General features: G+C 43.8%; 1 protein-coding gene across 5 annotated transcripts; it reads left to right on the top strand.

Moving 5' to 3' along the window:
- Positions 1-1,410: 1,410 nt before the first annotated feature.
- Positions 1,411-22,704, top strand: LOC121551436 (mitochondrial Rho GTPase 1-A-like). Of its 5 annotated transcripts, none has more exons than XM_045211002.1 (20): positions 1,411-1,825; positions 5,116-5,256; positions 5,536-5,579; positions 5,671-5,724; positions 5,928-5,980; positions 7,077-7,185; positions 8,835-8,936; positions 9,159-9,257; positions 11,356-11,464; positions 11,948-12,068; positions 12,569-12,653; positions 12,888-13,033; positions 13,226-13,326; positions 13,532-13,662; positions 14,073-14,156; positions 14,775-14,897; positions 15,254-15,456; positions 16,822-16,944; positions 20,092-20,223; positions 21,381-22,704. In XM_045211002.1, the coding sequence occupies exons 1-20, from the start codon at positions 1,789-1,791 to the stop codon at positions 21,496-21,498; spliced, it is 2,115 nt and encodes a 704-aa protein (XP_045066937.1). In that variant the 5' UTR covers positions 1,411-1,788; the 3' UTR covers positions 21,499-22,704. The 5 variants fall into 5 exon arrangements, with proteins under 5 accessions (XP_045066937.1, XP_045066940.1, XP_045066939.1 ...); XM_045211005.1 differs by lacking the exon at positions 21,381-22,704 and adding an exon at positions 18,190-18,191 and having other exon boundaries at positions 20,092-20,221; XM_045211004.1 differs by lacking the exons at positions 20,092-20,223; positions 21,381-22,704 and adding an exon at positions 18,718-18,856.
- The last annotated feature ends 767 nt before the right edge of the window (positions 22,705-23,471 follow it).

Here is a 23,471-nt window from a genome sequence, read left to right as displayed (position 1 = left end):
GACTGTTTCTGACAGTTTGTGCAGAAATTATTCGGTTGTGCAAACCCACAGTTTCACCAGCGATCCCGCACGTGAAGAAGCCGGATGTGGCGGTCCTGGGCTGGCGTGGTTACTTGTGGTCTTTGGTTGTGAGGCCAGTCGGATGTACTGCCAAATTCTCTAAAACGACGTTGGAGGCGGCTTATGGTAGAGAAAGTAACATTCAATTATCTGGCAACAGCGCTGATGCTCATTCCAGCAATCAGCATGCCAATTGCACACTACCTCAAAACTTGAGACATCTGTGGCATAATGTTGTGTGACAAAACTGCACATTTTAGAGTGGCCTTTTATTGTCCCCAGCACAAGGTGCACCTGTGTGATGATCATGCTATTTAATCAGCTTCTTGATATGCTACATCTCTCAGGTGGATGGATTATCTTGGCAAAGGAGAAATTTTCACTAACAGGGATGTAAACAAATTTGTGCACAAAAATTTAGATAAATAAGCTTTTTGTGCATCTGGAAAATATCAGCTCATGAAACATGGGACCAACACTTTACATGTTGCGTTTATATTTTTGTTCAGTATATAAGAGAACTTCCAGTATCACTGAATAGAATGTATCCCCCTTACTGACAGCAGGACCCTAAATATATGACTCCTTGGAGGACAATGTCTAGGACTGTGGGTTTATGTACAACGCAGATACTTGACGACTGCCATAGTTCTACTGGAATTGTTGAAAAACGAATTTGGGCAGTAATGTCTCACCACAAATTATGGACAAATACTACATGCCTTCCTGGCATGGAAGCTGAAATTGTTGTTCTCAAATCTTTCGTATTAAAATGGCAGAAAGAGCTGTGTGTCCCGTGTGTAGTTGTTTTATGTGTGAAGCCAGGTCAATTCTGTCGCTATGAGAAAGTAAACGTGTGTGTGTGTGCATACATGGTATAAAATTGCATCTACAATATCAACTGTGATAGTATCTAATACCAACTGTGATCTCTAATATAAACTGTGATAATATATAATACCAACTGTATGTATTAGAAGGGTATGTTTTTAGCCCTTTTCTTAAACAAATGGTATGGCATCCTTGCCTCCTCCATCATCTCACAATACAATCAAATCAAGCCACTACATTTTAATTCCCAGTCAGCAGGAAAATCTGCGCGCAGGTGACTGGGTTGGACGGAATATAGCGGAAACGGAGGTTTTCCCTCTTTCCCGAAATGTTTTGTGTGTGTTTCTTATTCAATACCCCGTCCAGCTGGTGGCGGTATTGCACCATTAACATTGTATGCCAACCGCCGTTAAACCCCATAGAAGAAGAAGAAAAATTCCAAGTCAACGTCACCACATGGGCGCTAGAGGGTAGCAGATGTGTTGTCTATTATGTTTCGACAGCGTTTGTCTGCTACTGCTTGCCGTAGTTGCCGGGTATTGGAGGTCAGCCGGAGGAGGCGTGCGTCTGAAATATTTAGTGCAAAATGTCATGAAAGTGGCGAAAATAAAGGAATATAGCGTTTTAAACAATTATGTAATTTACAAGTGTGTATCGCTGTTAAGCACGGTACTTCAATTGTACAAAAAACGGGAGGAAAGCTCATGAAATAAGGGAGAAATTCCTCCGTCCGTTTTGTCCTACAAAGAAAGAGCGACCACAGTTTGACAGCGCAGTTCAGACTGCGCAGGCCTGGCATTAGATTAACTGCTGTAGGGCGGCATCTGAACGAATAGATGATATTTATGAAAGAACAAAGACTTTATTGATTTGTGAATAAAAAAAACAGTTGCAAATATGAGGAAGGACGTGAGGATATTACTCGTCGGGGAACGTAAGTGGCTGATTCATTAAATGTAGCTGGCGCTTGATGCCTACTGTAATTAGCTAGCATGCTAGCTAGCGTAACTCGGAATACATTAAATGAAGACTCAAAATACGCTGTATAGATGAATTTACAACTAGGTTGTGTTTTGTACTTGAATGACCGCACAACGAAGGATAACATTGCATCGAACTGATTCAATGTGACATTGTGAAAACGTTTAACAAAATACCTAGTTAACTAGCAAATGCCGCAGTCAAATATGATTGGTTAGTTAATAAAGACATTTACATAAAGACTTGGTTTGTTCAATTAGTAATAAGCACACAGTAGCTGTAATTATTTAAAGTGTGTTTGGTGTAACTTCTAGCCACAGCATTTAACTAGCTAACTAGTAATGTAGGTTAGGATCATATCAATAGAACACTCACTCAACCTTGAATGCGCTTTGCACTATCGATCTGTCCTCTTGCACAGTGTCAGCTTGACATTCCATTCCATGGAACCAGTAGAAATCAGGTTCAGCTCAGTTCCGTATATGTTAGCCATTTGGCCACTTTGCAGCTTTTGGCCTCCACAATACACTTCTCGCCAGTCCCCATAGCCACATCTAGTGCACTTTGCAAATTCGGGCCATATTTCATTCATCTTCTCCCATATCCACAATGCATCAATCTTTAAGCTATTCCATTTGTTTTGAGAGCCTTTTATATTGTCAATGATCACATTTTGTGGGAACGTGGGTAGTATGTGATAGAACTGAGACCTTTAAAGGAACTTGTGAATTAGGGGGAAAATTATCAAGTGTTCTTCTCTCACACACTCACATCTGTTTATGGCTGGCTGACCTACAAAGACACATTCTCTTTGGCGTTGCTGACAGGTCTCTTGAGAGGGCTGCCAAAACCTGTACGTGTGTATGCTAACATTGGTGATATCACACAGCAACCAATGATGCATTTTACACAGGCAGCCCAATACTGATATTTTTCCCAATTACTGGCAAAAGAGCAGATCTGATTGGGCAAAAGACCAAGTAGTAGTGTAAAAGGATCAGAATTGGGCTGCCAGACTGTGTAAACGCAGCTCAAGTGTCCATGGATACAAGTCCTTTCCATGCACCTGCAGAGGCTGCCGCTGTTCTTGAATTTGATTAACTGTCCTACTGTCCTTGAAGCAGGATCCCATTCACTGATCTGACACATGATATAGGTGAAAGCTACTGCAGGCAAATTGAACCAAGCTTGATTAGGCCCCTCCATTGGTGTTAGATCAATGGTTATGGTATGATAAAAGGATGCATGTTAAAATGTATCTGAACTGCACCTCTCTGTGCTGTATCTGCAGTCCTCTGTCCCCTGGCTGTGCGCTGTGTTGCTGGATTCAATCAAGTCATGGAATTCAATAAGACACTCCAACACTTAACTAGTCCCTGTTCATGCTTGCCAGCTGCTCTTATCTTCACACATCAGTAACTTAACACATCAGTCTAACAGTCTGTAATGTAGGCAGATCCATAGACGACACAGTCTCAATTGCACTCTACACTGCCCTCACCAACCTAAATAAGAGGAATACATACCTATGTGAGAATGCTGTTCATTGACTATAGCTCAGCGTTCAGCACAATTGTCCCCTCCAAACTCGTCACCAAGCTTAGGACCCTGGGACTGAACACTTCCCTCTGCAACTGGATCCTGGACTTCCTGACGGGCTGCCCCCAGGTGGTAAGGGTAGGCAACATCACCTCTGCCACGCTGACCCTCAACACGGGGGCCCCACAGGCTTGTGTACTTAGTCCCCTCCTGTACTCCCTGTTCACCCACGACTGCGTGGCCACGCACAACTCCAACGCCATCAAGTTTGCTGACAGTGGTAGGCCTGATCACCGGCGACGATGAGACAGGGAGGAGGTCAGTGACGTGGCAGTGTGGTGCCGGGACAACAACCTCTCCCTCAACGTCAGTAAGACCAAGGAGCTGATCGTGGACTACAGGAAAGTGGGGGGGGGCAAGCAAGCATGCCCCCATCCACATCGCCGGGGCTGCAATGGAGCGGGTCGAGAGCTTCATGTTCTTCGGTGTCCAAATCACTAAGGACTTAAAATGGCGTACACACGCACAGTTGTGAAGAAGGCGCAACCTCTTCCCCCTCAGGAGGCTGGAAAGGTTTAGCATGGGCAAATCTTCAAAAAGTTATACAGCTGCACCATTGAGAGCATCTTGACTGGCTGCATCACTGCTTGGCAACAGCACCGCCCTCGATCGCATGGCACTACAGAGGGTGGTGCGGACAGCCCAGTACATCACTGGCATCCAGGACCTCTATATCAGACGGTGTGAAAGGATGGTCCAGAAAATTGTTAAAGACTCCACATTGTACCATGCAATGTGCAGGTTTCAAGTTTTAATGTCACGTGCAGACTCCAGCCACTCAAGCCATAGACTGTTCCTACATCCGCACGGCAAGCGGTACCGTTGCATCAAGTCTGACACCAACAGGCTCCTGAAGAGCTTCTTTTCCTAAGCCATACGACTGCTAAATAGCTAACAAAATGGCCTCATGGACTATCTGAGTTGACTCTGTCTCTATGCACTCTCACAGGACTCTACACACTCACGCACACTGACACTACACACACACACTTCATTTGCTCACACACACATAGCATGCACACACATTTATACTGACTACACACACACACTCACATACATTCATCATATACGCTGTTGCTACTCTGTTTATCAAATATCCTGATGCCTAGTCACCTTACTCCTATACATATCTACCTCTATCACTCCAGTATCCCTGCACATTGTAAATATGGTACTGGAACTGACCCTGTATATAGCTTACTTACTTCTCATGTTCTTATTATTTATATTTCTCGTGTTTTCGCTCTACCTTATGTTATTTTTAGTTCTATATTGATGCTGATGACTGCATTGTTGGGTTTAGAGAGCTTGCAAGTAAGGCATTTCACTGTACTTGTGCACGTGACATTAAAACTTGAAACCTGCACATTGCATGGTACAATGTTGAGAGGTGACACTAAAGCTCAATTGATGATGTCTCCCTGTGAGAGATAATCTCCATCACAGGGAGTATATCCTCATTGTAGCCTGGTTCCAGATCTGTTTGTGCTGTCTCGCCAACTCCTACGGTCACTGTCATTGTTACATGACAATGATTGTAGCAGTTGGCAAGACCGCACAAACAGATCTGGAACCAGGCTATCCTGATTGCAATCACACACTGATGCTTCTGTCTGACTCACACTTGTCCTCTCGTCTCCACAGCCAAAGTGGGGAAGACGTCTCTGATCATGTCACTGGTCAGCGAGGAGTTCCCTGACGACGTTCCCCTTCGAGCGGAGGAGATCACCATCCCGGCAGATGTAACGCCAGAGAGAGTCCCCACACACATAGTGGACTACTCAGGTAGCACCACAGACCATACAGCCTGAACATCAATCAATACTGAATGTCAAACACTGAAAACTGTTCAGTGTTACTAGACTGCCCATACAGACAGACTATTATTGTTCAGACCTGTGATTCAGTCAATGCATGTTATGGCTGGAAACTGTTCTATGAATTCAGATATTTGAATGGATTTACTGACCGTACTTAAGACATTGGAGTAGGAGACGTGTCAGATTGGCAAGGCAATATCATACTGTCTTTTGATGTTGTTGCTCTGTTGTCTTGTGTGTGTAGAAGCAGAACAGTCAGACGAGCAGTTGTATCAAGAAATATCGAAGGTTGGTTGGATACCATTTTAACCTTGTATTATCCCCAAAAAGTAAAAATGTATCCCTACCAAAGTAGAATAACATTTTCTATTTTTTACAGGCAAATGTTATTTGCATAGTTTACTCAGTCAACAACAAGAAGTCCATTGAGAAGGTCAGTTTATAAACCAAGCATTCCCTAAGACAAAGAATAACTGACATTCAGATGTCCTGATTTAGTAACAGCCACTGCCCGCCCATTGTTAACTCTGTTCACCATGTCGGCCACATTGAATTAAAGAGAGTGCAGGGCAGGCCTGTGTTCTGAGTCTTGGCCTTGCAGCTGTAGCAGGGTTTGATGTGTTTTCTCTCTCCTAGGTGACAAGCCATTGGATTCCCCTCATAAATGACAGGACGGACAAGGATAGCAGGTGTGTGCGAGGGGTGTGTATGCAGTGTGCACGTGGTGTCTGCATGGGTGTGTCTCTCCTCTTGGGGTCAGGGACAGTGGGGGTACTGTATACAGTCTGCTACTAAATCCCCAGTGGCTTTGGAAAAGACTGCCCCAACAGTAAAAGTGGCGGTGTAGTTGTTGACAGCTTTGCCATATTTCACTTAGTAGATTGAAACAGGTGTCTAGTCATCTCAGTAACATGCCATTCATTATAAGGCCAGACAGCTATATGGACCAGTTATGTCATAGACAATGACAAGGGAAAGTACACTACTGCGTACCTGTTTGAGTAACCTACTCCATCTCTGTGTGATAATGGAGGAAAGGTGACTGAATGACTAATGGCTATATAATGTAAGACAGTGCGATACGATGGATCGGTTTTCCATAGGGGAAGCAGGTGGTCATGGACACTGTTGTTGTCACCTCTTAGCTGTAAATGTAATTGCAGCCCCCTCTGTCTCCTGTCATTGATTTAATGTACCATTATACAGTATGTTGAGTCAGTTTGTATAGCGGCAGACAGCCAGACAACATTGGTTTTAGGGTTGTCACGATACCAGTATTGCAATACTCTGAGGTATCGTGGCAAGGAAACAAAACATGAAGCAGACTACATTTCCTGAGGAAAACAGTCCTAATGTTGGTAGCCTTATGTTTCTTTTCCATATAGAACACAACATTTTACATACAGTAGGTTTTAAAGGACCATAGAGTTTATTCTGCTTTGTGTTTTCCGGCAGACAGCCAGACATTGCCTAACATTGCCTTGGATTGAGCCTGGATTTATTTAATAGGATCCGGTGTCAAGGCTAAGTCTGCCTGGATTACTGTTAGAGTTTAGTATGACATAGCTTGAAGGTTTGATCAATTAGGTGACACTGATCATCTATTTGGTGGAGCAGAGGCTGGAACCCCTGAGGACAAAATATTCCATTGTGTGATATTCTCATGATTGTTCTCTCAGAGCCCTAACTATGCCTTCCTCCTCCATTGGTAATGCCAATTAAATTCACCCGTCCTTTGGAATGAATGGCATATATTATATAAGATCATATATGATGTTGTTGCAGGGTACCACTGATCCTGGTGGGGAATAAGTCAGATCTGGTAGAACACAGCAGCATGGAGACCATCCTGCCCATCATGAACCAGTACTCTGACATCGAGACCTGCGTGGAGGTAAGAGAACACTGACTGGTGACTCTGTTTAATGCTTCCATTTTGGGGCTAAACTGACAAGTGCCTAGCAAGAGTACATTGAGAATGACCATATAGCTAGGCTAATGAAAGTTGTTGTGTTACACTTGAGTTGAGGCTCAATCAAAATGGTATAAAACCTCTAGAAATGTATTTCAAGGGTCTCTGATCACCTGATGAATGGCCTACAGAACTTCGATCACCAATGGTTTCATATTCTATCCCGGTTCTGAAATCCAAACAGCTGAAAACTCCATAAAAAATCAAATTGATGCATTGACCTTGTGATGTTGGTTGTCTGCTAGCCCTGGGCTGGGAGACTCCTAATGTTTCAGCTAACTCATGACTCCAGTTAGAATGAATCTGATGGCTGGTAAATGAGCCTTTTTTTCTAATGCAGAGACCCGGGCAGTATTCATTATGGCACACAACATAAAAGATTTTGCAACGTAAAATACAAATATGTGTTTCTTATTGGCCAAGTCCACATAGTAAATTAGCCCTTTTCAGTCAGTTTTGTTTTATTTGGTGCCTAATGAACATGACCCCTCTGTGTCTTTTCTACAGACTTACAGAGTAAGTGTGTGCACTGTGTGCTGAGACGCACTTCTATCATTGAGGAAAGTCGTTGGATACATTACTCTTCCATTGGTCTCATGTGACAGCCAAGTCATACCATGTCCTCTCTGGCTAGATTAGTTACAGGATAAAAGGAGTAGAGGTGGAGGGAACGACGTGTTGGAACACACGTACAGAGATATCATTGGAGATGTGTTTGAAGGCAAACACACAGAAAGTCAGACGTGTTAGTGACAACCTGGTCGGGATCCATTATGCAGTTGTACTGCACAAGGTTAATGGTTACTTGTACGTGGTGCAACACTGTTCAGTCTCTACATAGTTAACATCTGTATACTCTCTTTCCCCCTGTGTGGAATTAGCACCTTGTCATGGCAATGCCACTGGATTTTATAGCCTGGCTGTTTCTGGACCCTAGTTTCATATTGAGAGATGACATTCTGCTTTCCATGACCTCATTTAGACCACTAAGAGGTTGGTTTTGCTGGCTTGAGTGTTTTTTCACTGAAGCACCATAAATCTACAATGCACCTAAATGCAACAACTCAAGCTTATTGAGAACCAATTGATGTGTATAACGAAGTAGTTCAAGAAGAGTGGGATAGGTGATTAATAAGTCAGCTTTATTTGTTGTTTACACATGGTTTACACAGTACAACAGTGGCGGCTGATGTCCTACTGTACCCATAATGCTCTGTAACACAATTGGTTTTAGCTTTGTAAAGATGTTACTAAAGTGAACATAATGGTGTCCTGTCTCCTTACCAATACATGGTTGTTAGACCACGGCAGGTGTCTGTTTCTCAGTGGATTGTTCCAGCTGGTTTTGAGGTTACTGTATGTGTCTGTTTCTCAGTGGATTGTTCCAGCTGGTTTTGAGGTTACTGTATGTGTCTGTTTCTCAGTGGATTGTTCCAGCTGGTTTTGAGGTTACTGTATGTTTGTGTTTCTCAGTGGATTGTTCCAGCTGGTTTTGAGGTTACTGTATGTTTCTGTTTCTCCGTGGATTGTTCCAGCTGGTTTTGAGGTTACTGTATGTTTGTGTTTCTCAGTGCTCTGCCAAAAACCTGAAGAACATCTCAGAGCTGTTCTACTATGCCCAGAAGGCAGTGCTCCACCCTACAGGACCCCTGTACTGCCCAGAGGAGAAGGAGGTGAGGAGGGCAGAGGGTAGCTAGTGGCCTAGAGTTGTCCCTAAATATGTAGCCTGATCAGGAAAAACTTTGAGCCAAAAGCTAGGATCCAGAGTTTTTCTTGGTCAGGTTACGCATTCAGGAAAGTTTCCTGCTCCTACCATGGGTACACAGGCAACATCTACTTTTTATCTCTCCAAAAATCTTATACATATTTCAAATGTGTACTTTGTGTTTTTTCAGATGAAGCTGTCTTGCATCAAGGCTCTAACTCGCATCTTCAAAGTGTCGGACCTGGACAATGATGGCATCCTCAACGACAAAGAACTCAACTTCTTCCAGGTAGGAGTTTCATTGTGGGAAAAGAGAACCTTGTGGGAAAACCTTTCTTGGCTCTAGCTGCAGACTTGTGCTTGAGCTGGCCGACGTGAAAGAACCTGATTTACTTCGTTTTCCAATGGCAGTTTATTTTAACTGGAGTGGAAGAGAGAGGGAGGGATAGGTTATTAGTGGGTTCACCGGTAGCCTGCAGACAGGGCAGGTTTCAAGAAGTAACGGTCGTTGATTTAGAAACCCTTTCAGAGCATATTTTTCCTCTAGTAAATGGTGCAAAGCTGTATACATATCTCCTTGTGACTTCATATAGCACGAACCACAATACATTAGTAGCTGTGTCAGATATGTTAGAATAGACTGGTTCTTGTCTGTTTTGGTCTCACCAGGCATATGTTTAGGTGATGTGTGTTGAGTGATTTATTGTTGAGTGCAGGTCCAATTAAAGCACTTGGAAGCAGCATTGTGCCGTGTGCAGGCTTTCATTTTTCACTCTCGTTCTGTGTTGATATAGTAGTTCTGTGTGGATATAGTAGTTCTGTGTGGATATAGTCATTCTGTGTGGATATAGTCATTCTGTGTGGATATAGTCATTCTGTGTGGATATAGTCATTCTGTGTGGATATAGTCATTCTGTGTGGATATAGTCGTTCTGTGTGGATATAGTCGTTCTGTGTGGGTATAGTAGTTCTGTGTGGATATAGTAGTTCTGTGTGGATATAGTAGTTCTGTGTGGGTGTGGGTATAGTCGTTCTGTGTGGGTGTGGGTATAGTCGTTCTGTGTGGGTATAGTCGTTCTGTGTGGATATAGTCGTTCTGTGTGAATATAGTCGTTCTGTGTGAGTATAGTAATTCTGTGTGGATATAGTAGTTCTGTGTGGGTATAGTAGTTCTGTGTGGATATAGTCGTTCTGTGTGAATATAGTCGTTCTGTGTGAGTATAGTAGTTCTGTGTGGATATAGTAGTTCTGTGTGGGTATAGTAGTTCTGTGTGGGTATAGTCGTTCTGTGTGGGTATAGTCGTTCTGTGTGGGTGTGGGTATAGTCGTTCTGTGTGGTGGTGCAAAGCTGTATACATATCTCCTTGTGACTTCATATAGCACGATCCACAATACATTAGTAGCTGTGTCAGATATGTTGGAATAGACTGGTTCTTGCCTGTTTTGGTCTCACCAGGCATATGTTTAGGTGATGTGTGTTGAGTGATTTATTGTTGAGTGCAGGTCCAATTAAAGCACTTGGAAGTGTGGTCCTCTGTAGCTCAGCTGGTAGAGCACGGCGCTTGTAACGCCAAGGTAGTGGGTTCGATCCCCGGGACCACCCATACACAAAAATGTATGCACGCATGACTGTAAGTCGCTTTGGATAAAAGTGTCTGCTAAATGGCATATTATTATTATATTATAAGCAGCATTGTGCCGTGTGCAGGCTTTCATTTTTCACTCTCGTTCTGTGTTGATATAGTAGTTCTGTGTGGATATAGTCGTTCTGTGTTGATATAGTAGTTCTGTGTTGATATAGTAGTTCTGTGTTGATATAGTAGTTCTGTGTGAGTATAGTCATTCTGTGTGGATATAGTCGTTCTGTGTGGGTATAGTCGTTCTGTGTGGATATAGTCGTTCTGTGTGGATATAGTCGTTCTGTGTGGATATAGTCGTTCTGTGTGGGTATAGTCGTTCTGTGTGGATATAGTCATTCTGTGTGGATATAGTCATTCTGTGTGGATATAGTCATTCTGTGTGGATATAGTAGTTCTGTGTGGGTATAGTCGTTCTGTGTGGGTATAGTCGTTCTGTGTGGGTATAGTCGTTCTGTGTGGGTGTGGGTATAGTCGTTCTGTGTAGGTATAGTCGTTCTGTGTGGGTATAGTCGTTCTGTGTGGGTATAGTCGTTCTGTGTGGGTATAGTCGTTCTGTGTGGGTATAGTCGTTCTGTGTGGATATAGTCATTCTGTGTGGATATAGTCGTTCTGTGTGGATATAGTCGTTCTGTGTGGGTATAGTCGTTCTGGGTGGATATAGTCGTTCTGTGTGGAATATAGTAGTTCTGTGTGGATATAGTCGTTCTGTGTGGGTGACACATGGTGTGTTGTGTGTGTCTGTGGTAGAGGACGTGTTTCAACATGCCCCTGGCGCCCCAGGCCTTAGAGGATGTCAAGAACGTGGTGAGGAAGAACATGACGGAAGGAGTCGAGGACAACGGACTCACGCTCAAAGGTGAGGCTGACCACTCTGTATGCTTTCCCTTCATTCCTTCTCTCACTCAGTCACTCACTCGCTCTCTCTCTCTTCTCTCTCATTCAATCTCTCTCTATTCTCTCTGCATCTCTCTCATTCAATCTCTCTCTCTATTCTCTCTGCATCTCTCTCATTCAATCTCTCTCTCTATTCTCTCTGCATCTCTCTCATTCAATCTCTCTCTCTCTATTCTCTCTACATCTCTCTCATTCAATCTCTCTCTCTATTCTCTCTGCATCTCTCTCATTCAATCTCTCTCTCTATTCTCTCTGCATATCTCTCATTCAATCTCTCTCTATTCTCTGCCCACTCTCCCTTGTTCTCTCTTCTGTAACCTTCACTGAAGGTCATGCATGAATAACATCTTTAATAACCCTTTACCAGTGTACTGTGTCCATCTCTAATGTTGTGTCTGGGTGTATCTCTGACTTGTGTCCATTCTTCATCCCGATTGGCCACTAGGCTTCTTGTTCCTGCACACGCTTTTCATCCAGAGGGGGCGTCACGAGACCACCTGGACGGTGCTGCGGAGGTTCGGTTACGACGACGACTTGGAGCTTCACCAGGAATACCTGTTCCCCCTGTGAGTGGACCAGGGTCATGCTCATTAGGGCACATCGTAGTAAAACGCTTTGCAGCGGAAAACAAAAACAACCTGTTCTTATTGGACAAGTGTAGATAGTAATAACTTTGAGCGCTTTCTTCCATTTCATGCCTAAAGAACACGACCCTGCCGTACGTATGGGCAACTCTTACCTCTGGGCAGAAAGAGGGAAATATACACCTGTTTTATTTAAGGGTGGACAAGCATAACAATGACTCTCTGGCCCCAATTCAGTTTCAGTCAATAGCAGATAAAGGACATCTGCTCTGCAGGCTCTCACTATCTTTACACTGTGTCAAAGATGTTAACCATGATAAAACCTACTGAACTCTCAAGTTGTCTGTGGGTGCATCTTACGTGACTTGTTATGACTTACAAGTAGCACTAGTTCTTTCCCAGGGTGAGCCTTTTGAACAATGCCAGTTTAGCCATAGCACTTTTAATGAGATTAATCCGGAATGTTCTGTTTTCCGTGCCAGGCTAAAAATACCTGCTGACTGCACCACCGAGCTCAACCACAACGCGTACCTCTTCCTCCAGAGTGTCTTCGACAAGCACGACAAAGTAAGTCTAGGATGACGTGACTCCTCCTACTGTTGTCTTACCTTCTGCCTCACACAGACAAACATTCACAGGTTTTCCCGAAATCCCAGGTGCTAGTTTCCTGGAATCAGGAGGGAATAAGCAGGGAGGGAATCCTCCAGCCGGCTTTTGGGAAAGTTACCGGAATATTGCAACCCTACACAAAGCTATCATATTATTAGAACAGTGGTCCTAACCCTAGTGTGTGTGTTTCAGGACAGAGACTGTGCCTTGTCTCCAGATGAGGTAAAGGACTTGTTCAAAGTGTTTCCCTACATGCCCTGGGGTCCCGACGTCAACAACACAGTGTGTACCAACGACCAGGGCTGGATCACCTACCAGGGATACCTGTCACAGTGGACGTGAGTTCGGCCAGCATACCTGTACTTCCTGTTGCCTCTCTATCTGTCTAACTTTAATGATTTGGTAATGCAGTTATACAGCGCTTTGCTGAAACTCAAACTTTTTCACTTTTAAATGCTACCGTAGATTTGTAACAAAGCCCCCCACAGACAGACACACACTAATAGGCTTTCAATTGTCTGATTGGCCAGGTTAACGACGTACCTGGATGTGCAGCGCTGCTTGGAGTACATGGGCTACCTTGGCTACTCAATAATCTGTGAGCAGGAGTCCCAGGCAGCAGCCATCACAGGTAATGTGCGCGTGCATGACTAGGTTTATGTGCTTGTGTCGTTTGTTGGTGTGAATTATTGTGGCCTCTCTGTTTGCACATTTGAAACCTAATTAGTGGTGAGTTACTATAAATCTACAGTCAGTAGAGTTACGTGTGTGTGTGTGTGTTTGCACGCTCATGCATCTGTATATCTCGTATCCTTTATTCCTGACCTGTCTCTCAGTGACCCGTAACAAGCGCATCGACCTGCAGAAGAAGCAGACGCAGCGCAGCGTGTTCCGCTGCAACATTCTGGGAGCCAGGGGGAGTGGCAAGACCAGCTTCCTGCAGGCCTTCCTGGGTCGCAACCTGCTGGTGAGTCCCTGGAACTACCAGACACCTGGGGTGTATTCATTATGGCACACCGCAGCAAAACGTTTTGCAACGCAAAATGAAAAATTGTTGTTTCTTATTGGACAAATTCAGGTAGTCCCTCCCTGTTTAATGGTTTTTTTCCCCCATTTGGTGCCTAATGAACATGACCCTGGCTCTTCCATTGAACGCTCACTGCTACCTGCTAAGCACACATTTCTGTTTCATAGCCACTCTTAAGTAGCCTGGGTAACACTGGCAGTCTGTTACTGTTTTACCCAACTCCTTTCAGACATGGTAAACTAACTAACTATTATTATTATACAAACTTAACTATTTAGCAGAAAGGAATAAAACCTACTGTTGTATCAATTTGGAGTCGTGAATGTGTCTTTTTCTGCGTTACTCAACAGAAACAGAGGAAGATCAGAGAAGACCATAAATCATTCTACTCCATCAACACCACGTATGTCTACGGCCAGGAGAAGTACTTACTGGTGAGGCTGTGCATCTCTCTCCCAGTATCATGCTTTCTGCCCGGTAACCAGATTAAAACCCTAGGAGATGGATTATAATCCAGTTGTATAATCCATAATACTGTGTTTTATGTGTGACCAGCTGTCTAGCAGTAAATCCTTAGTGTTTTCCCCTCATATGTTCTGGAAAATAATATGTTCAGTGCTACACAGTGAATGTTAATCACCTATAGGGTTACATACTATAGAACAAGAATGGTCTTGAGAAAGGCCTTTCTGCTGAAACGTTGACATTAAACAGTCTCAACTATTTCCTCTTCTCATTTTCCCACTTCACCCCTCTCCCCACTCCTCTTCTCCCCCTCTTCACACCTCTCTTCTCTTCTCCCCCACTTCACACCTCTCTTCTCTTCTCCCCCATCTTCACACCTCCCTTCTCTTCTCCCCCACTTCACATCTCCCTTCTCTTCTCCCCCGCTTCACACCTCTCTTCTCTTCTCCCCCATCTTCACACCTCCCTTCTCTTCTCCCCCACTTCACACCTCCCTTCTCCCCCATCTTCACACCTCCCTTCTCTTCTCCCTGCTTCACACCTCCCTTCTCTTCTCCCCACTTCTCTCCTCTTTTCTCTCCCTGTAGCTTCATGAGGTGATGCCAGACTTTGACTTCCTCTCAGAGGAAGACCTGGCGTGTGACGTGGTCTGCCTGGTGTATGACGTCAACAACCCACGCTCCTTTGAGTACTGCGCCAAGGTCTACAAGGTGTGTACACTACCTAATGTATCAAATCCATCAGTCCTTAGTTTAGTCCTGGGCCGGTATTCACAACATGTTTCTACAGTAGGAGGGCTGATCTTGGATCAGGTCCCCCTTGTCCATATAATCCTATTCATTAGGATCTAAAAGGCAAAACTGATGCTAGATCAGCACTCTCTTGAGACGCTTTGTGAATATGGGCCCTGATCCTTCATTCACTACACTGGAATAAAGAGGGACTTCTCCGCTTTCAGCTTTTCACCTTCTGCAACTGTTTACCAAAATGTTTTAATATCAACCATCCTTATCTAGTCTTGTTCTCATAACTAACCTCTGAACTTTAACCGTTTGACCTATGACAGCAATACTTCATGGACAGCAAGACGCCGTGCATGATGATCGCCTCCAAGTCGGACCTGCACGAGGCGCGCCAGCACCACAGCCTGACCCCGCTGGACTTCTGCCGCAAGCACAAGCTGCACCCGCCCCAACCCTGGACCTGCAACACGGTGGACGCCCCCAACAAAGACCTCTACACCAAACTCACCACCATGGCCATGTACCCGTGAGTATAGCCCCTCAGAGACCACCTCTGACTTCACCCATCGCCCCATCGTCTTTTCCTCCATCCAGCCCTATGTGACCTCATGTTACGTCCTGTATGATGTCTCCAGACACCCCTGAGAGAGTGAGATATTTTAGGTGCCGTTGTATTTCAGGTCCTTACTCTTGGCCACTGTCAATGTGTTGTGGTACGGTAAGTTTAATTGTAAGATAATGACTAGGCCATTTGAAGTCCCAAAACGAAGGTAATCCACTGCAAATCCTTTGGCCTTGAAGGAAGTCTACCCAGTCAGCTGAACTGTAAGGGTGTTATTGACTTGTTGACAGTCTTATGAGAGGCAGAGTTAGTCTGCTACTTAATTAGGAGATTAGCAATTGGATTAGATTAATGTCTATTTAATTGAGCCTTAAATCTCAGCTTTACGGGGAAGAACTCCAGTTGTCTAATGTTAAAACCATTGGCTTTCCCAAGGCATAGAGGCCTATAGCTAAGAATCCAGGCCCTAGCTCTGACTGGACTCTGGGAGGAAACCATTTTACAGAAATAATCAGCAGATTCTGCTCTATACACTACAGTACTTCATCTGTTTCAGACAACTCTCTTGATAGTGAACAGTTCTTTATGTAGTTAGGGCACTACTAGTATTCTGCATTCATTGGGTATTTGGAATATACTATTTCAGTACAGTGCAAAATGGGTTGTGACTCAGTCTCCGGCTGCAGATATACTGTAGGTCAGAGTGACTCATGCTGTATAACTCAGGCCAACAGGGAATATTATAATGGTTTAGTTCCATGTATTTGTAATGGTCAATCTGGAGATTCTGAGACGGGTTAGCAGTTTGTTTTTATTGAATTACCCTCATCTTTCTCTTCTCTTTGCCACTCTGTCCTTCATTCTCTGTGGCTTTTCCCCTCTTCTCCCTAAGGATGATAGTGGGATTACCCCTCATGAGAGGTGGATGTTATTACAGAGGACATCTTATTTTGTTTTCTTCAAGATCCTTTTTTTTAAGTTGAGGAAGAGGCCAACATTAGCCACACTTAAAAATGCCATGTACTGCAAATAATGTTTCCTCAAGACACCTAACTTTCATAATGTACTTAGTACTTACCACTTTCTCTGTATTAATATACTTAGTAAAGTAATGAATATTCTTTGCCTTTTGTTAGTGATGGAGTTATTGTTCATAACTCAGTCACCCAAAGCTCAAGCCCCCATCTGGTGCTAGAACAGGGTCTGTCTTTCAGGGTTCCGCCATCCCATGGTGATGTTTCCATGGAAACGTGTACGAATGTGGATCTGACTTCGTCTTTGTGTGTGTTTATGTGTGCGTGCCTGTGTGTGTTGTGATTGTCTCCTCAGCCACGCCAAGCTCCGCTGCATGTGTACCTGCAACAGGTGCACCTTCTGCATCTGTCAGAACATCCTCCGGTCCCAGCTATTGAGAACTATAAAGGCCAAATTCTACAGTGTTGTTCTGAACAGGTCCATACTGCATATACTGCCTGTCCCCTCTCTTTCTCTCTCCCCCTCTGACGCCCCTGAGGTGGGAGGTGGGACCCTAGCTTTCTAACCTGGGTGAAGGTTTTTCTCCTCTTCTCCCTCAATGCTTCCTCATAGTCAGGTTTACACTGCATATCCACAACGGAAAACTGGACATTTTTAGACATTCTGAGTTCTTATTTCGATCTCTAGGCCTGATTGTGCGTCTCCATTGCATTTCATATGACTGGATGGGTGGGTTTATAAGACTGTATTCCAAATACTCATACCGGGGAGTTTTGTTTTTGAAGAACTGTGAGAAGGTCAGTTCTGGTGACTTTTTAAAAGGACGTTCTACTCCAAAATGAATGAAAATCAAATGATACCGACACCATCTATCTATAATCCCCCCCAGAAATGACAAAATGTGTAGAATTGCAGGAAATAAGCTTTAAACTTGCAAAATTCTCTCCACCAACAAGAGGGGTGTGAACAGTTCGTGTCATGAACAGTGCTAGTGCCCATAGAAATAGACATGGTGCTGAGTGAAAAAGTTTGGGAACTCCTGGGCTAAGGTAACATGATACTATAGGTCTGCTGTAAGGTGGCGTAGTTGTAATGTGATTGTGATGGTGTCTTCCTCGTCTCTGCTCCAGCCTCACGCAGCACTCCCACACCGCTCTCACCTCCGTGACGCAGCGCCTTACCCAATTATCTGCCACACTGCACCATCATCTAACACCTGTGGTGCTAGCCAGGGAGGTAACCGTGTGGTGTGGTCGACCCCACTGTGGTCGTGTTGCGTTCCATTTGAGCCAGTCTGAAGTGAAGATGCATGTGTGCGGTCTGTTAACGTGTCTAGTTGGAGATGGGTTGTGGGTAGATGACCCTCCTGTAGCAACATGGTGCGGTCTATCATGAAGTAACTAATGCATGGATCTTTAAGATTTAAAAAAAGTAAGTTGCTTGGCAAGTCATTAATCTTTCGAGAGTTAAGCATACAAGTGGATGTTGAAGCCAACATGGCCCTTTCGTTTAAGAATGGTGTTTCTATCATGTGAAGTGGATATGCAAACTGTAAATCTGTACTAAAGACTAATGTGCATAGTGCGTGAGGGAGGAACGCCACCTTGCAGATCTCTCTGTTTTGGTTACATTTGGCCCCACTGAAGCTGTTGGTGAAACTGAAAGCCTCCTAGAAGGCAGCTTGGGTAGGATGGCTGGTTGTTCTCCTCTGTACCAAAGTAGATGTTGATATTTGGTTCAAATTGCATGTTATAAATGTCAATATTTTTGAGTACTCTTTGACATTGAACTGTTTCGACCGCCAAAGATGTGCATGATTTGATTTCTATGATGTTTTCAGTTTGGAGGTTTGATTGTATGTGAAGTGATTCTCACACCTTAAGTTTACACCCACAAGATAAAGTTAGCCTATATATAAGGTCCTATGTTAGGTCCTAAGTTTTCATTTACATTTGAGTCATTTAGCAGACGCTCTTATCCAGAGCGACTTACAGTTAGTGAGTGCACAAGTTAACTCTCAATCTTGGCTCCTACTACAGCCCTAGTGTTATCACTACACAACCTAATGCATGGACACATTTACAATCCTGGTTCTCTTGTGGTTGAAACTTTTTTTTACTAACAAACGTTTTAATTTGTATGACAAATGATTTTCTTCCATTCATTACAAAGTGATTTTGCACTGTATCGATCACATTTAATTTAATTGTGTTTCCGTTGTCGTGTTTTGTTATTGTTTTCATCCTATAGGTGTTCCTACACATGTTTTTGGCTGCCCCTCTTTCTGTTCCTGTTGCATGTGTTTACCTCTTGTTAGTTGCATGCACTGTCTGTGTAGATGCTGTCTGTCTGTGTAGATGCTGTCTGTCTGTGTAGATGCTGTCTGTCTGTGTAGATGCTGTCTGTCTGTGTAGATGCTGTCTGTCTGTGTAGATGCTGTCTGTCTGTGTAGATGCTGTCTGTCTGTGTAGACGCTGTCTGTCTGTGTAGACGCTGTCTGTCTGGCTAGACGCTGTCTGTCTGGCTAGACGCTGTCTGTCTGGCTAGACGCTGTCTGTCTGGCTAGACGCTGTCTGTCTGGCTAGACGCTGTCTGTCTGGCTAGACGCTGTCTGTCTGGCTAGACGCTGTCTGTCTGGCTAGACGCTGTCTGTCTGTGTAGACGCTGTCTGTCTGTGTAGACGCTATTTGTCTGTGTAGACGCTGTCTGTCTGTGTAGACGCTGTCTGTCTGTATAGATGCTGTCTGTCTGGCTAGACGCTGTCTGTCTAACCTTCCAATAGGCTTGCCTTAGTCTTCAGCTTGACACCGCCCCCTATGGATGGCTATGCATAGGCGCCACTCAAATCAGCAGTCTGTTTGAGCGTTGGGAAGTATGGGAACTAGGCTAGTGCTTGGGGTTTGAGTGTGTGCGGTTTATGATGTGCAGGGTTTGGATGGCTCGTGGGGGCTCACCATTGCAGGGTTGACATTTCATTGTGTTTGTATATGCTTATAAAGTAGTGTGTGTTTTGTGGCAGTGTAAGTTACTGTATGTATTGGTATGGTTTGGGAGGTTTACAATGGTTCCTAGTGAGTTTACAATGGCTTCTGGGGGCCCAGGCATGCCTTTTATAACACTGTTGTGTTACATGCTAACTCCTTTGTCAATGCCTGTTTAACCTTGGGAGAAGAGAATTAACGCACCAGAAATGGCATGCCACTAAAACAGAAGTTATTGAAGGCGGTTATGCCACACCACATTGACTAGCTGAGATACTATAGTATTTAACACCTAATTGGTTTGAATCTTCGCTGTTTTCGGTTTACCCCATATATAAAAAATATCTAATCTAATGACTCAAAGTAGCCTATTTCAACAAATTCGGAGAGCAAGCTGAATATACAGTATTTTCTAACCATGTATCCCTATGAGTCTCAAGATTGAAGCCTGTAATTTATTCGGCTGGCATATTTTTCCCACTCAGCTATCGCATTGGACAAGGTTTTTGGCCACAGTGTGGTGTGTTTGACCGAGAGGTTGCAAGGTGTGGTGTGGGGTGTGTTCTGCGGTGGTGTCATGGCCCGGTGTGTGTGGGGTTGGCGTTGAACGGCCCTACTGTGTGCGTGCGTGTGTGTGTACAAGGTTACATGATGTGGGAGCCTATCTGTTGGATGACGAGGAGTGCAGTCTGATCCAGCAGGTTCACGCCATCAGTAATGTAGAGGAGTCTATCTACATGGAGTCTTCTGTCCAGCCCAATGGGCCTCAGGCCAGGTAAAACACAGCATGAGACAGGCTGACAGACTGGGGGCTAAGGGACAGCTGTTTGTTACTGGCTGGGTAGATACAGGTATGGTGGACGTTGATGTGGCAACGGCAAGCACTGTTGGGGGAGGAGATTGCTGTAGCCACCAGTATTATATGAAGACGAGATTATAATGAAGGGTACAGCCATATCAGGGCTACACATCTACCTACTTTAGCCTCATAAACAACAGCCTTTGATCTGTTTGGTTTGAAGTTACACAGTGGGGCCCCGTGTAGCTCAGTTGGTAGAGCATGGTGCTTGCAACGCCAGGGTTGTGGGTTCGTTTCCCACGGGGGGCCAGTATGAAAATGTATGCACTCACTAACTGTAAGTCGCTCTGGATAAGAGCGTCTGCTAAATGACTAAAATGTAATGTAATGTTTTCACCCAGTGTCCCTGTTGTAACTCACTGACTACCTTTTTTAATGGGTATCTATCATTAGTTTTGAAGGTACCGGTCAATGTTCTTAGTCATACTAGTAGCTGGTTGGTCAGGTTTGGGTATGGCTGCTTGCTGAAGAAGCTTTGTTGGGCAGTATGCCGTGGGAGGAAGGTATTGATCTTCCTCTGAGGTACATGTCTAGGTTAAGCAGGATGGCAGTTGTCTATATCTAAAGGACTCTCTTCCTACTAAACCTGCTTGAATGGGTTTCTGCTGCTGTGGGAGTCTGTCAGGTGTCACTGTGAAGATTAATGGGTTGTTGAGTACTGTGTGTGTGTGAGCACAAGCGATTGTGTTTGGCAATTTATAAGTTGTTAAAGCTTTCTGCTTACCTCTGCACTTCTAGGGTGCCTCCCTCCCTCTCCTTCAACCAAGCTATCACAGACAAGCTCATTTTCAGAAGACAGTATTTCATGTTTAACCAGGCAATCACAGACTAGCTCATTTTCAGTAGACAGTATATCATGTAAAGAGGTTGTATCTGTACTACTACTGAGGTACTATCTAACAGTTTAACTGTTCCTCTGTTTATGTAGAGATTTGTTTAGGAAGCTCAGATAACATGACTTGTTTGTCATTTGTCAACGTATTCCCATGTGATCTGGAAACGAGGCTGTATTGTCTCTCTTTCTAACTCTTTCTGTCTCTCTCTCCTTCTCCAACTCTCTCTCTCTCTCTCAGGCACATGGCTCAGGCAGACCTGAAGAGCTCTACGTTTTGGCTAAGGGCAAGCGTGGGGGCCACCGTGTTTGCAGTCTTGGGCTTCGCCATGTACAGAGCTATCCTCAAACAGCGATGATCAAGACAGACACAGGATGCATGATATGACCCCTGACCCCCCACAGGTCTCTGCCCTTTGACCCCTCAGCCCCTCCTTGAAAGAAAACACGACCTCCAACATCCCACAATCTTCTGCCCCCCTTCCCCGACAACTGAATGAAACGGAACTTCCAGCCCATCTGAACCAGCCCTGATCCCACATCCACCTTACCGGAGAGGGAACAAACCGAGAAATCATAGATGGATTTTATATATTTGAAACTAGTCATCTTTTGCAAACTCTGTTTTTTTGTTAGTTTTTTAGTTTTTCTTTGAAAAAAAGTATCCACAAACTCAAATTGTGTGTATTGAACACCATGTAATCAATCTACTGCAGGCATTCTGGTATCGTGTGATCTGGTCTAGTCTTGGGTTTTTTTCTTCTCCCGGTCAGACAGTAGTAGTTGCTGGTTGTTTTTAAATCTGTGTAGAACCCGGCCTTTTTTCACAGGTCAGTATTAGCTAGCTGGTTTGACCCCCAGAGCCAGAGAAAGCAAAGAAGGCACCGTATACAACTCACTACAAAAGGGACTGAAAACATTTGTTTATAGATGTGTGTGTGTATATATAAATATATATATTGCTCGGGTACTTAGAGAAATACCCAACCAGATTACGGCGCGAACAAAGCTTGCCAGTGAATAAAGCATTCAGCTCTGTAACACCTCAACAGTGAGCCTACAGGAAGAGCTGCAAAGTCAAAGCCATTTTTAATGTTGAAAAGGTCAAGGGTTTCGTGCACGGGTTTCAATTGCTATTAATTTATTAACCTGTTTCTTTTCTTTGGTTTATCTGTTTTGAATGGTTTGTTCAGCATTGCATGAAACAGACCCACTTCAAGAGGATAATACATTCATTTTCCATGTATTTTTGTATATCTAGTATTATCAAAGCCGCTAATAATGACATCCGTCATTCACTTACTCTGAAAGACAAAAGACTACAACATTATCATGACCGTATATGCTTCTTCCTCGACTTGTTTTATTTTCCTGTTTTCAAAATAGCTTTTTTCCTTTAAATTATGATTATATTTTTATGTTAAACACTATTATGCCTACAGATTGCAGTATGTTATTAACAGCCATGCAGTGCACCTCTGACTCCTTCCTTGAACCATGGATGGAACTGTTTATTCTCATTGTTGACTTTTCAAGCATTTACAATAAATAACTGTGTGATCTGATACAAGTCTCTGGAATATTATTTGATCCATTCATAACATATACATTATATCCCCCCTCAAACTATTCCCTATCTTTTAGCAGAGGGTCAGAAAAGTGTGTAAATGTGGTTGGAGTCATCTGATTTCTTAAAATCCACCATACTTACATTTTCATTGTACAAAATGTCACTTAAAGTGTAGCCTGCTTCTACTACCATTGAATCCTTTGAAGAATAATTTACTCTTCATTGAGCTCAAAATTCTCAGTGGACTAACAACTAAAATGCGGGTACATATAATGGCTAGGCAGGCGCATATAGTTCCACAAACACACACAGTCGACGTCAACTTGAACTTAAAATCCCATACGTTTCTATACTGAGTGACTGCAAACAAACATGGGAATGTAGTGTATTATGATTATGGAATGTTGTTTATCTTAGTTCGAATGTAGCAGTTGTAGGGTGACGCCCCAGGGGGGATAGGTGATCGGACGAAAAAGGGAGCAACCCATTTATTGCCATTGTTTATAAGTAGGAGCTAGACAAAGAGCGGGCAGAAGCATTCAGATTAATTTGGGACGGTGCTTCTCCAGACACCGCGGGTCTGTAACTTATGCTGTACACTTGTGATATTAATAAAAGCTTCTAATCAAGGTGCAGCCTAAGCGGACTCTTTGATTGACAGCAATAGCCACCAACATCCGACGGGACACGACAGGAACAAACAAGCCTTTTGTGAGTCAGAATGGAGAAGTGGGCAGGTGATGGAACCAGTGAAATCCCAGT

Source organism: Coregonus clupeaformis, chromosome 35, assembly GCF_020615455.1.
Source record: "Coregonus clupeaformis isolate EN_2021a chromosome 35, ASM2061545v1, whole genome shotgun sequence".
Lineage (NCBI taxonomy): Eukaryota > Metazoa > Chordata > Actinopteri > Salmoniformes > Salmonidae > Coregonus > Coregonus clupeaformis.
This window is presented reverse-complemented; position numbering and strand designations above follow the sequence as displayed.